The sequence below is a fragment of the Aegilops tauschii genome, chromosome 4 (genome assembly GCF_002575655.3).
Source record: "Aegilops tauschii subsp. strangulata cultivar AL8/78 chromosome 4, Aet v6.0, whole genome shotgun sequence".
Taxonomy (NCBI): Eukaryota; Viridiplantae; Streptophyta; class Magnoliopsida; order Poales; family Poaceae; genus Aegilops; species Aegilops tauschii.
In genome coordinates, this window is record NC_053038.3 from 17,840,092 (window position 1) to 17,856,007 (window position 15,916).

General features: G+C 45.1%; 1 protein-coding gene and 1 long non-coding RNA gene across 4 annotated transcripts; one reads left to right on the forward strand and one right to left on the reverse strand.

Annotated features, from left to right (window-relative positions):
* The first annotated feature begins 3,897 nt into the window (after nt 1-3,897).
* Nucleotides 3,898-4,824, forward strand: LOC141021173 (uncharacterized). Its single transcript, XR_012181214.1, has 2 exons — nt 3,898-4,313; nt 4,389-4,824. It is a non-coding gene; the product is annotated as an uncharacterized lncRNA (long non-coding RNA).
* Nucleotides 4,825-10,551: 5,727 nt separating this feature from the next.
* On the reverse strand, nt 10,552-15,007 carry LOC109742612 (uncharacterized). Of its 3 annotated transcripts, XR_002227904.4 has the most exons (4): nt 14,407-14,999; nt 14,059-14,306; nt 12,119-12,240; nt 10,552-10,804 (listed from the first exon to the last, which is right to left on the reverse strand). XR_002227904.4 is itself a non-coding variant. In XM_020301712.4 (3 exons), exons 1-3 carry the CDS (start codon nt 14,920-14,922, stop codon nt 12,228-12,230), a joined length of 777 nt encoding a protein of 258 aa, XP_020157301.1. In that variant the 5' UTR covers nt 14,923-15,007; the 3' UTR covers nt 10,552-12,227. The 3 variants fall into 3 exon arrangements, 2 of the variants coding, with proteins under 2 accessions (XP_020157301.1, XP_020157300.1); XM_020301712.4 differs by having other exon boundaries at nt 10,552-12,240; nt 14,407-15,007; XM_020301711.4 differs by lacking the exon at nt 12,119-12,240.
* Nucleotides 15,008-15,916: the final 909 nt, after the last annotated feature.

The following is a 15,916-nucleotide window of genomic DNA, read 5'->3' on the forward strand; positions in this document are numbered from 1 at the left end:
GACCTTCCACTGTACAGATGCATGTGGTTGAGGAATTGCTGGAGTTATTTGCAACAGAAGAGATATATGGAGATGTCGATCAGGATCAATCAGCTTTGGACGAAGATAATCTGTGCACTATCTCCAAGCAAGCGGTGGATGGATCGTCTAGACCGGGAGTGATGCAGTTGCACGCATGGATACAAGGCAAGGAGATGTCACTGTTGGTGGATTCAGGCAGTTCATCATCTTTTGTGGACCTGCATATGGCTGCTCATTTATCTGGGGTGTGCAAACTGCCGAAGACTTGTCGGGTTAAAGTTGCAGATGGTTCAGTGTTACACTGCAATAGTTTCATTCCCCAGTGTCAGTGTTCTTCTCAGGGACATGAATTTGTCACAGATTTTAAACTTCTATCTCTGGGGGTTTATGACGCAATCCTGGGAATGGATTGGCTCAAGAAACATAGCCCGATGCAAGTCGATTGGGAAGCTCAGCACATGACAGTAACCACGGATCAAGGGACAGTGGATTTGCAGGCAGTCACTAAACATCAGCACCAGTGTTCTGCGATTTCATCTCAGGAGCTCTTGTCTGCTTGTAAACAAGGCTCTATTGCTTATGTGGTGCATCTGAATCCTGTCAGTGAAATGGGAGCGCAAGAAAAGAACATACCACTGGAAATTCTCAGAGTACTGGAGCAGTACACAGATGTGTTTGAAAAGCCAAAAGGGCTCCCACCAAGGCGCGCTTGTGATCATCGGACCCCGTTAATAGAGGGAGCTCAACCAGTTAACCAGCGTCCCTACAGACACAAGCTAGAGCTCAAAAATGAGATAGAGCGTCAGGTTAAGGAGCTCCTTGATGCAGGTATCATCAGAGAAAGTACAAGCCCATTTTCGTCCCCAGCATTGCTTGTGAAGAAAAAGGATGGGACGTGGCGATTATGTGTGGATTAAGGTGTTTGAATGCAATGACACTGGTCAGCAAGTACCCGGTTCCAATCATCGATGAGTTACTTGATGAATTGGTTGGAGCTCGTTGGTTTTCCAAATTAGATTTGCGTGCAGGATATCATCAGATACGGTTGGCAGAGGGGGAGGAATATAAGACAATGTTTACTACACACTCAGGGCACTGGGAGTTCTTGGTCATGTCATTTGGTTTGGCATGCGCACCACCAACTTTCATAGGCGCAGTGACTTGTACCCTGCGGCCTCTGCTGCGTGTCTGTGTCATTCTCTTCTTCGATGAAATTTTGGTATTCAGTAAAACTTCGGCGCAACATATGGAACATCTTCGTCAGGTGCTGCAATTGCTGTGTAGAGATCATTGGCAAGTGAAGCAATCCAAGTGTTCGTTCGGACAACGGCAGATTGCTTACCTGGGGCATGTGATTGATGAGTGTGGAGTTTCAACGGATCTAGAGAAGATCGCAACTATCAGAAACTGGCATGTTCCTCGTAACAGCAAAGAGGTGCGTAGCTTTCTTGGATTGGCAGGCTACTACCGAAAATTTGTCAAACATTTCGGCATCATTGCCAGACCCCTCTTCAACTTGCTAAAGAAGAATCATTCGTTTGTATGGACTGCTGAAACTGCTAAAGCATTTGAGCTACTGCAACAGGGTCTGATCTCTGCACCAGTCCTGCACTTGCCAGATTTCAGTAAACAGTTTGTTATCGACACGGACGCCTGTGATTACGGAGTTGGAGCAGTGTCACAGCAGGGGGGCATCCGATTGCATACATGAGAAAATCGTTGGCTCCCAAGCACAGAGGGTTGTCCACTTACGAAAAGGAATGCTTGGCGATACTTATGGCCGTAGAGCAATGGCGTCCATACTTACACCATGATGAATTTTTGATACGGAAAGATCAGCGTAGTCTCGTCCATTTGGATGATCAGAGGCTATCGACAGTATGGCAGCAGAAGGCATTTACCAAGCTTCTGGGGTTGTTTTACAAAATATGTTACCGGCAAGGTGCAACTAACAATGTTGCAGATGCTCTGCCTCGCCGTCGCCATGAACAGGGTCAGGCCATGGCCATTTCAGTGTGTCTACCTACTTGGATCGATGATATCCGGGCCAACTATTCCACTAATAATCATGCGCGCAAACTACTCGAGCAGTTCTCGCACCAAGCTGACCCGAAGGGACGCTTTTCTGTTGCTAATGGCCTGTTGTACTTTCGTCAGCGCTTGTGGCTGGGAGGCTCGCCTGCAATTCAGCAGTCAGTGCTGCGAGCTTTCCACGATAGCACGGTTGGGGGGCATTCTGGCTTTCCCGTGACGTATCGGCGTCTCCGCAAGCTGTTCACCTGGCCCAAAATGAAGCAACAGATCCGGCAGTATGTGCAGGGATGTGCGGTCTGCCAACAAGCTAAACCAGAAAGAGTAAAGTATCCAGGTTTACTCGAACCAATTCCTCTGCCTGAGGGAGCTTGGCAAGTCGTTACAATGGATTTCATCGATGGTCTCCCGCAATCGGGCAAAGCAAACTGCATCTTAGTCGTGGTGGATAAGTTCACACGCTATGCTCACTTCCTGCCACTTCAGCACCCATTCACCGCGGCCAGAGTGGCTCGAGCATATCTGGACAACGTCTACAAGCTTCATGGCCTACCGAAAGCCATAATATCATACCGAGATCCAGTCTTCACAAGCAAATTCTGGCGGGAGCTGTTTGCCTGCATTGGAACTGAGCTCAACATGAGTACTCCGTACCATCCTCAAACGGATGGCCAATCTGAGAAGGTGAATCAATGCCTGGAAATCTACCTACGGTGTTTCATTCATGCGTGTCCCAATCACTGGAACCAGTTCCTTGCTCTTGCAGAGTTCTGTTACAATTCCAGTCACTACTCGGCCTTAAACATGTCACCATTTCAAGCGTTGTATGGACATGAACCGCGACACTGGGGGATTGAAGCAGCATCAGTGTGCAAGATCCTAGAGCTTAAGGAGTGGTTGGAGGAAAGGAAGACCATGCAACAAGTTCTTAAGCAACACCTGCACCGCGCGCGGCATCTCATGAAAGTTCAGGCTGACAAGAAACGATCTGAGCGAGAATTTGCTGTGGGGGACCATGTATTCGTCAAGTTGCAGCCGTACGTGCGGTCGTCAGTGCATCGCCGAGCCAACCACAAGCTGGCGTTCAGGTACTTTGGTCCGTTCAAGATCATCAGACGCATCAATCCTGTGGCTTATGAACTGGAGCTACCGGAGGGATCGCGGGTGCACTCGGTCTTCCATGTGTCTCAGCTGCGTCGAGCATTGTCGCCAGGTACATCAGCATCGACTACTTTGCCAAGCCCGAAATCGCCTGAACTGATTCCGGTGGAACTCCTGGACAAGCGTTGGCGGCAAACACCGTCGGGACGGCGAGAGCAGTACTTGGTAAGTTGGTCAGATTCTGAGTTGTTGGATGCATCGTGGGAAGATGCGTTGGCTCTCAAGAACCGCTTTCCAGTGGTAGCAGCTTGGGGACAAGCGTGCTCTCAAGGAGCAGGGGATGTCAGCGTCCCAGATTCAGAGAGGAGCAGCAACGACCTGAACATCGCGAAGGCAGCCAGCGTGGCTTCGGGAGAGGGTGCGACGACCAATCAGGGCCAAGACTGCGTCATCAGTCGTCCATCTAGGATCAAGCACCCGAACCGCAGGTTCGTAGGCCCGGAGTGGGTGAATCCTTCTTAAGCCAAGTATAGCGGAGGAGGAGGGCATCCAGTGGGATGAGGCAACCGGCACGGCACGGCACGGCTACCTTTTAGCTTTCTCCTTTCTGCTTTCCCCCAAACTTTAATCTGTAAGCTACCTGAGAGGAATTGAATCTAGATCGAGACCGGCCACCTAACACCGCTGCTCCACTCTCCCCACCTGATTTTCCAACAAAAACCGACGCAATGACGAAAACCGAACGGCAGAACCCACCACGCAGGTCTCCCATCCAAATATCCAATCCACTTCCCATCTCCCTGTCCCTGATCCTCACAATCGTCTCCGATGCTGCCGCCCCAAATTTGGATTCGGGGCCTCCCCGTGATCTCTACCGGCAGCGCCGCGCCTAGCCAGCTGTGGCCTCCCCAAGTCTCCTCTCCAGAGACCCCGTGATGTCGCCGCCACGCAGTCTGTACCAACGTCGTGCAGGGCGCAGCCTCCATGACCCACGTTCTCCCCACGCCGTCGCCTCCCCCATATCTCCATCGGCGGCGGCGCACCGGCCACAGCCTCCCCACGCTAATAGGAGGACAACCACGCTCTTCTTTTGATCCAGGTGGCTGTGATGCGATGAGCGTTGGAGGGCACCGCCTGGAGTCTCGGCCATCACATCTCAGGCACACAATTTGTCACAGAGGAAGCATATTATTTCGTCCTCAATTAGGTGATTGACCTATCTCATATTTTGTCAGATATTGCTTCTGCTCAATCCATTCATACTACCAAGATGAAGACGAGGATTTGTGTCACCGGGCCTTTGGCGCTTCTTACTATTGATTCATTGAAGTACGTATACAAATGGTTGCGATAGGAGGAGGAGGAGGAGGAGCAACCGGCAACGATGGCGGACATGAGTGCATTCCTGTATTAGGAGGGGCCCTTTAAGATTAGGTAAGCTTTGCTGCGATGGCTGCATGCACTGCACCTGCATGGAACTCGCAACTTAAGCCTCCTGCAAAATCACAGATCTGCGTTTTTAATGACGCGGCATGGTTTAAAACTTTTTATTTATTTGATCCGCCATGCTCGAGCAGTAATAGTCTAAGCTTCACCGTGTAATAAGCTCCACCTGCGTGCACTAAGATGTTCCGGTACTGCTGCTGTTTATGTTTGTTATATTTGCTACCAGTTTGATTGATTACTATTATCTACTGTACGTGCTCATTATTTGGCTTTCAAGATATATTTGTTCTCTATGTGTCACTGCCAATTAATTTCAAAGCAGATGATAAACTGTGATTTGCTCCTCAATTTGTACTGTATCTCAGATCTCCTTTGTTCCTAGAATATTAGCTTCTTCACGGCAATTTCAAAGTTAGATGTACCATAGTAAGCCAATCAAAATCTGCACCATATTAATCTGATGCTTTTTTACCCGCTCATCCTTAATTAATAGGCATTTTCCAATAGGATCAGCTTTGCTGTACAAACTCACTTGTATTTTCCGAATATAAATAAGATTCGGTCCTTCTCTCTGAAAACTTGGCCTCATGCTTATGTTTGCATTTGCTATTGGTAATGTGAATTTGAGCAAATATATACCCCGTTGTGTTTTCACTGAATTGGACAAAAGCATATATCAGTATGATTTATACAATGTTTTGTGATCGAATATGTGTTTGCCCAAACTTTATTACATATCATGGAATGCTTGATTCATGATAGCATTTTATTTTATTTGTGGTTCCTGGTGTGAAGCAACAAATTTGCATAAAAATATTTATTTGTTTAGAAACCTATTTAAGTTTATCTGTACATATTAATATTAGCTTGAAATCTGAATAAGAAATAGTTTCGTAATACGTACCTTTAAATTTTATGCACCTGTATGAACACTGCCACTAGCGGTGCTCTTGATCATGTCAAACACAAGGACTAATGGTGCATGCCTTGATCACTGGAATGGAATGAATACCAGCTTATGTAGGTTGGTGAGAAGCGGGCCTTCTCATATTTGAGGAAGAATGATGTGCCAAAAAGATTAGGATGGGTATTCCAGTGATTCATGACTTACTATTTCACAATATTAGTTTCCACCATAGTGTTGTTGACTAAATCATGCTACTTCTCATTATTGATTTGTCTCTGTTTATAGGTCAGTACCAGGGTATGCTCGGTTAGAATATGTTTGCCCTCGTAGCAACGCACGGGCACTTACCTACACGACATGGTGTTGGTCCAGACCCCTATGCCGTGATGTTGGGATCATGTCACAACACCACGCCGTCCTGAGCGCCGATTTTGTTTCGCCCATGATAGATTGACTGGTCCGATTCCCGATCCACGATCCAAACGGAGAAACCCTATTCCCTCCCCCATCTCGTGTATTCTCCTGTGGCGGCATGACAAGTCGAGCGGCGCCGGGGCAGCAACACGACCTGCTTATGGTGCACGAGAGGCCAGACGTGAGGTACCCATTCATCCTCTCCTCCCAAGCCTACGTCATCTCTCTCCTCTTGGCCGACGACGCATGAACGCGGAGTGGCTCGTTGAGTTGCATGGGGCTCACACGGCGCGTGCGCGGTGGGCCGAATTGGCGCGGCGGCGGCAGTGGTTGAAGGACGTGCTTGCTTGAGGTCGTCGGCCATTATGCTGCAGGGGACAGCGCACGTATCGGTGTGCGAAGGTGGCGGGGAGGTGGTGGCCAAATGACGCATGTGTCTGAGCCCTAAGGACGCGGTGCTGCGATGCCTATATTCGCTAGGATCTCACGTGAAAATAATCGGGGGAGGTCATCCAGCTTTAGCGTGCATCAGAAAACGACCATTGCTAGCTAGCTTGTGTGGCTTGCATCAGTAGAGCACAGAGCGAGGGAGAGGGACGTATAAGTCCACTCCCATGGATCTATAGTGTGCAAAGAGGAGGCTCGGTCTATAGTTTTCCCCACTGTCAAAGTGGCTAGGCTGTCATATATTCCAGGGCTTCACCTCGCCTACACAGGCACCACATTCTAATTGGATGTTAAAGACTCAAAGGTAATTCAACCATTGCTTTGATATTCCTAGGTTTCCGCTATGAACTAATATTAAGAAAATTTGTCTATACATACGTTGATGCTCCTTGCAAGTCACAGCAGCTCATGTTTTATTTCTTTCTGGAACAAGCTGCAACACACGGGCAAGATGAAGATTAGAGAAGGCAATTAAGGAGGGAGAGTCATGTTGAAGTTGAGTTCGTATGGTTATAGATTTTAATCCTTGTGCGGGTGGTGTTCTTGAAGTTTCATTTGGTGCTGCTGTCAGCAGGCTTATACTTTCATCATCTTCTACATCAAGTATAGTGGTTAATTGTTTTGGTCAACTCTGCATTTTATTCCTCAGAATTACCTCACTGCATTTTGTGGACAACAAAAGTAACAGTATGGTAATTGGTAAAAGTTTTTGGTCCTATAATATCAGTGTGTGTGTGTGTGTGTATGTGAGTGTGTGTCTCTGAGAGAGAGAGAGAGAGAGAGAGAGAGAGAGAGAATTTAGATATCATTTGGTGGTAGCAAGTTCAAGTGATAGTTTGAACACATTCAAGAAATAGTATAAAGATAATGCATATTACATAAAAATAACGCTGAGAATTTAGATGTATTGTTTGTCATGGAGCTGTGGCTGGCCGATTTACATGAAATTAATTCCCTCAGATGTGGTGGCAAATATAATACACATAATCCATATTGTTATGCACTAGCGTGTCTGTGTGAAATAGATGGATTATCGTCCCGTACCCAATAAGATGGATATGTGTGTGTGTTAGAGAGAGAGGGAGAGGGGGAGAGAGAGTGAGGAAGAGGGAGGGAGGGAGTGTGTGTGTGTGTGAGGATTTGATGGTAAAAAAGGTCGCCAATGTCACTTGATATGTATGAGAATATTAAATGTAATATTAACATGATTAATATTGAACTCTTAAAGTTAATGTGGCCCCGTTACAACGCACGGGCGTTCTTCTAGTCTGTTTTATATCCCACTTTAGTTCTATTTTGCTGGCTCAATAATCCTACATCCACGCAAATACCTACTTACTCTTACGTAAACTTTTTAGGCCATGTTTGTTTGGGCTTTTACTTCTGCTTTTGCAGCTTTTCCACTTTGGCCAAAAAACCATAAAAGCTCCTAAATATGTGCTTTTGAAGCTTTTATGGCTTTTGATGAATCAAGATAACAATATTTGGATCTGAAAGCCATAAAAGCTCCAAAAGCACCTATTTAGGAGCTTTTATGGCTTTTTGGCCAAAGTGGAAAAGCTGCAAAAGCAGAAGCAGAAGCAAAAGCCCAAACAAACAGGGCCTTAATCTACCCCCTCCCCCACACGAATTTCGCGGGGTGGGGCCTTTGCTAGCCTTAGTAGGTGGTAGTTGGTATGTAATTTCTCATTTTTAAACCTTGTTTTGGCTGGAGCCTTTTGCACCTGGATGCCTTTTCTTTTTGATTTTTGTGGAACTCGATCCTATTTTAGGATTGTACACAAATAAAAATGGAAATTGGTAACTAAAATGTTTGTGGTTCGGGAGACTCAAGGAAACATTGCTTCACTTTTATGAGATAAATTCCAGCATGCTATGGTGTATCAGAAAGTGGTAAATCTAGCGGTGCCGCTACGTAACTACGAGGAATCCACCATCTGCCTCGGCATCAAGATTGGTGTGGTGAGTTCTCGTGTAAAGAGGTGCAATGTTTTCTTGGAGGACAACACCTGATATTTGGTTGACCATATGAATTAACGGATAAATAGTTGGAAGGAAAGAAAATTGTCGGCAGGTGGACAAGAAGTACTTCTCAAGTTAGTAGGAGTACCTGGAGCTGGTCTGAGGATGTTGACTAACAAACTTTAATTGCAGAGTGCAATTGGAAGATACAATGGCGGAAGCAACGGTGTTGCCTTATGGGATTTCACTGGCGCGATCTTCGGGGTGCAACAAGCTCATAGTTTTGAAGGGACATCTTGCCCTTTTTGGTCTTAATGGCATTATATTTAGAAGACTAAATATGTTTTGAGTGCTTACATAGGACATACACTATTCAAAATGAAAAAAGGAAGTTGGTGGGCGACTATCTAAGCAAAAGACTGAAAGAAGACATCACGTCAATTTTCAACTGATAATTTCCCATTTCTGATTCGTAGGTATGCCATACTATGAAAAGGGGATACATCGTGGATCTAGGTTTGGAAACTAGCAAACCAAAAAGAGCCAAAAACACCCAAAACATATGAAAAAGAGAGCCTCAAAAGATGCTTGAGTATTTCTCTCTAGTAAACCTTGGAGTAACCTCGAACCCTGGAGGCCTTTTAGAAAAAAATGTTGCTATTTTAATCTCGGATGCCCCTCGGAGGTGAGCGCCCCCCAAGATGTCTCTGACCGGAAACATAATATTTATGTTTTCGCTTGGATGCACCTTGGAGCTCCCCTGGACCCTCTGTGGCTTCACAAACCCTCAGAACTTAACAGAAAGTGAGCATTCTAGGCATATTTTGGGTAAGCCTAGAAAGGCACCTTCTTCCCCATGAAGAAGGTGACAACTTCCACTCTCTCTCCATGATTGTTGTACATCTTTGAATCTTGATATCTTCCTCCCTAGCCATCCATTCCACCTATACTTTGGGGGGAGGGAGGGAAGAGGCATCCAGATCTACAACTCCAACAAAGCAAACTTGAGTTCGTTGATTCCCCATAGGGATCCTTTGCGAATCTCGCTACTCTTGGTTGGGAAACCCTAGACCGGTTGTTACCTGATAGCTTCCAAGTTGTGTGGTTGTTCCCCGGCCTCATTTGTGAGGGTCTGGAGCTCGCCTCAAGATCTACCTCTAGTGAGAGGGTGCTCGGACATTCGTTGGCCAAGGCACTCAGAGTCTTACTTGTTTATTTACCTTGTGTATCTTTCTAGCTTGTTGTAACACATCATATAGGTTGCATTTGTAGAGAACCTACAATTCCGCACATGCCTCTGAAATCAACTAAAATAAGATTAAAATTGGTAGTCACCTATTCACCCACCCCCTAGTCGACATACCGCACATCTTTGATCCTTCAGTAGTCGACTGGAATAATATAGAGGTGATCCATACAATGAATGAAGGAGTTTTTTTCCTCGGGTGGTGATGCAACTTGTTTTTAAGAATCAATGCCCTTTATTAAACAGTCAAAACGGGTGGAATACCAACATCGATGGTGGTGAAAGAAACCACACTCGAGGTCAGTTATGTAATGAAGGGCATATCTACACAGATTTGTGCCTCTGCATTATAGGCTCTATTCTCATGAATAAGAAATTAAGAACTAGAGAAGCTAACCTTCACCTAAGAAACTTGATTTTGACAACAAGGTGATCATACCTTCCCATTCCACTTTCCTTTTAAGATTTTGGCATGCACCCTGCCACTACAAGAAATATGTCAACTTGCGACCATCATTATTGGTCACTGAAAGATTATTGTTTTTCATTTACGACCTTTTTTGACCAAAAACAGATGGTCAAAAGCTGACAGTCGTAAACTGAAATTAACGACATTCTTTGTGAGAAGGTCGTGGAATTCCACGACCAAAACAAAAGGTCATTGGTTCAACGACCTTCTATTTTGGTCACTAGCTGTCTACCCAAGCCACGTCGGATCCGACGTGGATTCAGTCCAGTCCAATTCGACGCTTTACATGGGCCGAGCCCATTAATTCAGCCTTTTATTTTATTATTTCCTTGTTAATTCTGGTCGGCTTCATGGGCCAAGCCCAACATTGCAGCCTTTTTCATTGTTGGGACATGGCCTTTTTAGCCCATTAATTTTCTAGTTTCGCCAATTATATAGTGGAGCTGGTCCCACTAGTCAGCCAAGCCCCACATGTCATAATCTCATACACTGGTCCCACAGATCAAATATTTCAACATTGCTCAGATTATTTTGATAAGTGGATCCCACTAGTCAGGTTTCCAATTTTCACACTTTTCAAATCACTATTTGAAACAAAACAGAACAAACGTAATTTATCAAATAACAGTAAATCTGTTACAATGTCACAATCTCGATAGTCTATTACAGTCAAACAAAATAAACAAATCTCTCGCAAGTAAGGCATCACACCTTTGCACTTGGTTTCATGGCTTCACACTTCAAATTTGTCCTGGCGCTCCTGGAAAAGAGTGAACACAAATTCTACCAGCATTAGTGTACTGCTGCTGAGGCCAGAACCAAACAAATGCAATGGCAACACTAATATAAGCAGCATGGCAGATCCACCCAGTAGTCCTAAATTTGGACACTATCATACAATACTAGAAAGGGCAAATAAAACAACAGACTTGCATAGGGAAATGTTTGCTTTTACATATCTTATACAATAATTTGTTTATGACAGGAATGCATCAGTTTGTACAATACTAGAAAGGGCAAATAAAACAACAGACTTGCATACGGCAAATAAAACACGTTAACCCGCTGTTGTTCTACACTTCCACTACAGCATTCAAGCTCATGTTAGCCACTAACAATACTAACCTACAGGTACCAGCAAGGTATATTGGTACAAGTGCAGGTCATGCAAGAAACGTCACTGCAACACATTCACCTGAAGAAAAGTACAGTACTACTCTACTACCACGACCATCCATTCAAGACAACATCTACAATACTAGTAAGCCCACACAGACTAACATCACAAGGCAGGAGAGAATAAAGGGAACCAAGACCTGATGATGATAGTGTCAACGATGATCTGATTGGGATAGCGTCGCTGAGGTGGATAATCTATACACATTTTTAATCAAAAGTAACAGCTGCATGATTAAAAAAACTAAGTATTGTTCTTGAAGCACAAGAACATTAAGAAACCCCGAAACAAAACACTAAGCTATTAACACTAGAGGAGCAAGCATACTACCAAACTGAGGTGTCTCAATCTCAAGGGAATATTGAATTGCAAATTTCATTCTAGATTATCAAATTGTGATCATCCCTAACATGTTGTTTTTCATACAGCTAGCTGGGTCGCGCTTGATTAAAGGGCAGGTGAGCCCAGGATAAGTAGCAGTAGGACAATAATGGTACATTCACAACTTCGGTTCAGTTCAATATCACCAAATGTATCAGTATACAGGCAGCAATAGTATCCTCGAACACAGCAAAACAGCAGCTTGACCCATATAAGTCATAGCTCTGAAGAAAGAAAGAAAGAAAGAACAGGTAGGTTCAGCTAGCTAAGTATTTAGAGTTGAGAGCTAAGCAATTTGTTTGTTTATGCTGTAACTGACAGACCTAGTACGAGAAACAAGCATAGTGAAACAGTATTGACTGATTCGATGGCAAAACAAGCTAAGCTACTTATGATGCAGCAGCAGGTGACCATCCAATCAATGATGCAGCAGCAGGTGAAAATATAATATGATGTGAAGAAGAAGCTAGCTGGAGTGGTGGGGGATGAAACCAAAATTACAAAGCATAGTCGGACCTCACATCACCACAGTTTTATGGTTTTATAACCAACTGGAAACTATGCAGAGCAGAGCAGGTCAGACAGTAAAAGAATTATCAAACGGAGCAAAGCTGCAGCGGGATCATCAAGTCGTAGCCCTGAAGAAAGAAAGAACCAATAGGGTCAGCTACTTATTTATTCAGAGTTGAGAGTTGAATAATCATCAGAAAACTAAAGATACTGCTCAACCAACTAAATAACACATGATTCAGTCACGCGGTATAATTCTGACTATAATATAACAAGAGAACTAAAGATACTACATACTTAGAACTCAACTAACAAGTGAGAATGATCCAATCCGATGCAAATACTTAGAACTCAACTAACAAGTGAGAATGATCCAATCCGATGCAAACAACTGATTTTATTTGTTGATATTACTAAAGGAAGTGAATAAAACAATCTGCAGCAAACAAGCTTGGATTTGCTGCTCCAAATAGAGGACCCTGGGATTGGGGTGCTGATCACATAAGTAAATAACAGTGAATGACAAACGATCTGCACTTAAGATCGCACACACACCAACCAGCACCAAAAAAGTAAAGGTAAATAACAATCTCACACTATTATCACTAGTGCACAGTTCTTCATAGAAGAAACACTGGCCTAATACAGACCTACCTAGGAAATCAAAACATTGTAGGAATAGGTATATCCATATATTTTGAAGATGAACAGCAGCAAATTGATATGCTTACACGCACACATGCAGTTTTAATTAATTAAATGAGCAGGCAACAAAGGCAATTGGAAATCTAGGGGCAGGAGGTAGTGAGAGCAACGCAAGATATACACTACTAGAGGGATCGTCAAGATGTAGGGGATGGAGGTGTCTCACTTGGTTTCAAAATAAGATGCACACAAAAACAACCACATAAATATAGCAGTGCATAGTACTGAGGAAAACAGGGACATCTCTTTGCCAACATGTATAATTCGGAGCAGCAATAGCGAGCAGAGGAAGATGAGAGGGAGATGGAGATGCTACCCGTCGTGATAATAATAATTAAAAGGAGAGAACCTATCAGATAAAGCACGCAATTTCATCTCAATCCGTTTGTGAAAAGGATCGTTCAAGCCTTCAGAATTCTTATTCTTATTTTTTATAAATCTACCCTCGGATAGGAAAACTTGATGGGTCCTGATAAACCTAAACATATGGGATATATAACAGTTTATTTTTGCATATATATATATATAACAGTTTGTACCCAAGTGGAGAATTAGCAGAGATAAATGGATGGGTTAAGTGTACAAGAGTGGTAGGCATAAAATTCCCAAAATTAGACAGGGAAACGAAATGCTTGCTGCATGCCGCACGCTGTCTAGAACAGTAGTGGAAAGAGATGAGTCTGTAGGCTGCCCGCCTGCCTGCCTGATATGATGGTGAGAGAGATGGGCGGTAGCAGCGGTGAACATTTGTTTGTAGTGGAGTCATTTTTGGGTGGTATGTTCAGCAAACAATAAACTGACACAGCCTGTAGTGTTCTGCACGCCGAATTCAGAAGCACGCTGTTTCCGGCAAGAGTTAGCCCATGAAGCGAGAAACGATTTCATTCATGGTTGATAACTAGTTTCAGTAACTGTTGACACATCTTCACTGTTGAGGCTGAATCCAAACATAATATACAGTTAAGCTTGCACTTGAGCACACCAATACTGCTAGTAAGAACACTCACAAACGTAGTTCATTTTGACTGTCATTAGTACTCATACTTCATAGTGCACAGCTAGAGATTAGGCATCATCAAATTAATAACGAGGTCCAGTTGCGCAGCAAGTTTACCGTCCAACCAAACACCTTCTTACAAGCAGAAGTGTATTCACTTATATACAGTGTATTTGTAGTGCATAGGAATTTACAGAGCTCTCAAACAGAGCCAGCCGGAGTGGGAAGAGAAGGTAGGACGAACCTTGCGAGCAGTGGAGCAGCGGCGGCGGATCTGGGTTGCACGGCGGCGTAGCACCTCATAGCGGAAGTCGTCGAGGACGTCATCGGCGTGGTACACGGCAGTCTTGAGGTCCACTCGCGGACGGCGGGGTCAGGCGGGCTGAGGTCGAGGATGTCTTCCTTGGTGGCGGGGGTCATGTTGATGCTGACGCTCTCCAGCGGCTCGATCAGATCCTTGTACACCTTGTCCTGCCCTTGCACAGACACCTCCTGCACCCACCCACACACACACATTCATTCATTCAGCAGCATCACCAAGTGTATGCATGCGTATGGAGCAGAGCAGAGGAGAGGATTCATGGAGGGGTACCTGCCATCCGAATGGGTAGACGAAGGAGTAGCCGGCCTTCTTGTCGATGACCGGCATGAACTTGCCATCCGCCGGTGAGACTGCGCAGTACCTTTGCTGGGGCTGGTGGAGAGCAGCCTCCGCGCCAACGTCTTGGCGGTCGGGGAAGGGAGGCCGAGGCCATGGCCGTGGAGGGATAAGGAGGTCGCGGACGGAGGGGCCGGGCTTGATTCCGCGAGGCTGGGGCGTGGGGGCGGGCCATGGCCGGGATCGACGGCGCCGGGGATGCCCCTGCCGCTCGGCTGCCCGAGTTCGACGGTGGGACGCGGGAGCTTCGAGAGGTGGGAGGGAGAAGGGAGGGAGAGGGGGAGCTCGATGCGATCTGAGATCGAGGGGAGGGTCGGGCGCCGTCAGTGGCGGCGTCGAGGGCGTGAAGGGAGCGGGGCTGGATCGTGAAGGGAGAGGCGGCGGTGCGGGGGACGGCGGCGGCGTGAGGGGAGGGGTGGATCGAGGGAGAGAGGAGGGGATCTGAGTCATCGACAGGAAGTGGATCGGGGGGAGAGGCGGCGGTGGGAGTGGTTCGGTGGAGAGAGAAGGGGATCTGATTTAGGGTTTGGGTAGTTGGGCTGCGGTTGGGTGAGAGGGCGAGGGGATGAGGGCTGCCGTTGGATCCGGAAGCATCCGACGGTGATTGATGCATGATTCGCGTGATATGACTATGGACCAATCAGAACGCACCAAATAATTTGAAGATCTTTTGACCATATAAATTGGTCATGATTGATTAAAGATAAATTTTTCATTCCATTTTTCAGTGCTTAAAATGAGTTTTTTCTAAAGACCTATCAAATATTTGTTCAAATGATATCATATTTTGCGCAAGTTTACATCTTAGGTTGGCAAACGATATTGACAAAGAGAGTTTTTATTTCTTTTGCACCAAAAAACAATTTCCCATTTTTTGAGTGCCCAAAAATGAGTTTTTTTTAAGGACTTACCATATATTTGTTGCAAAATTGTACCAAATCATTTTTATAAAATAATAGGACATATTTAATGCACAATTGACCAAATGGTTGGGTGTCAAAAGCTTCGATCCACCTCTCATGAAAAAAGACAAATTTCCATCGATTCAGTAGGAAGCGGGTAAAATATGAACTGCACCTGCCTCATAGTTTGCTATTTATTTTTTCGAAAAATCATTTCTAGGTACATAAGTATCTATTTAATCAGAGAAACGCAAAAAAATTCCAAGATTCAACCACTAGCTAGGAACTGCCACGCCCGCAGTTTTGACCGCATTTTGAAACAGGCATAAAAAATTCAAAAAAATCAAAAAATTGGAAAATCTTCGCATTGTGTCGTGGAATTGTCACGGCAGATGTCCTCGTGAAAGGACTTAGTCGTGGAGCCATCGCAACTAGGAAGCTTAAAGGGGTTAAAGCGGGACAAAGGACACGAGGGTTATACTGGTTCGGCCCCTTACAGTGAAGGTGAAAACCTAATCCAATTGAGGTGGAATTGCTGGGGT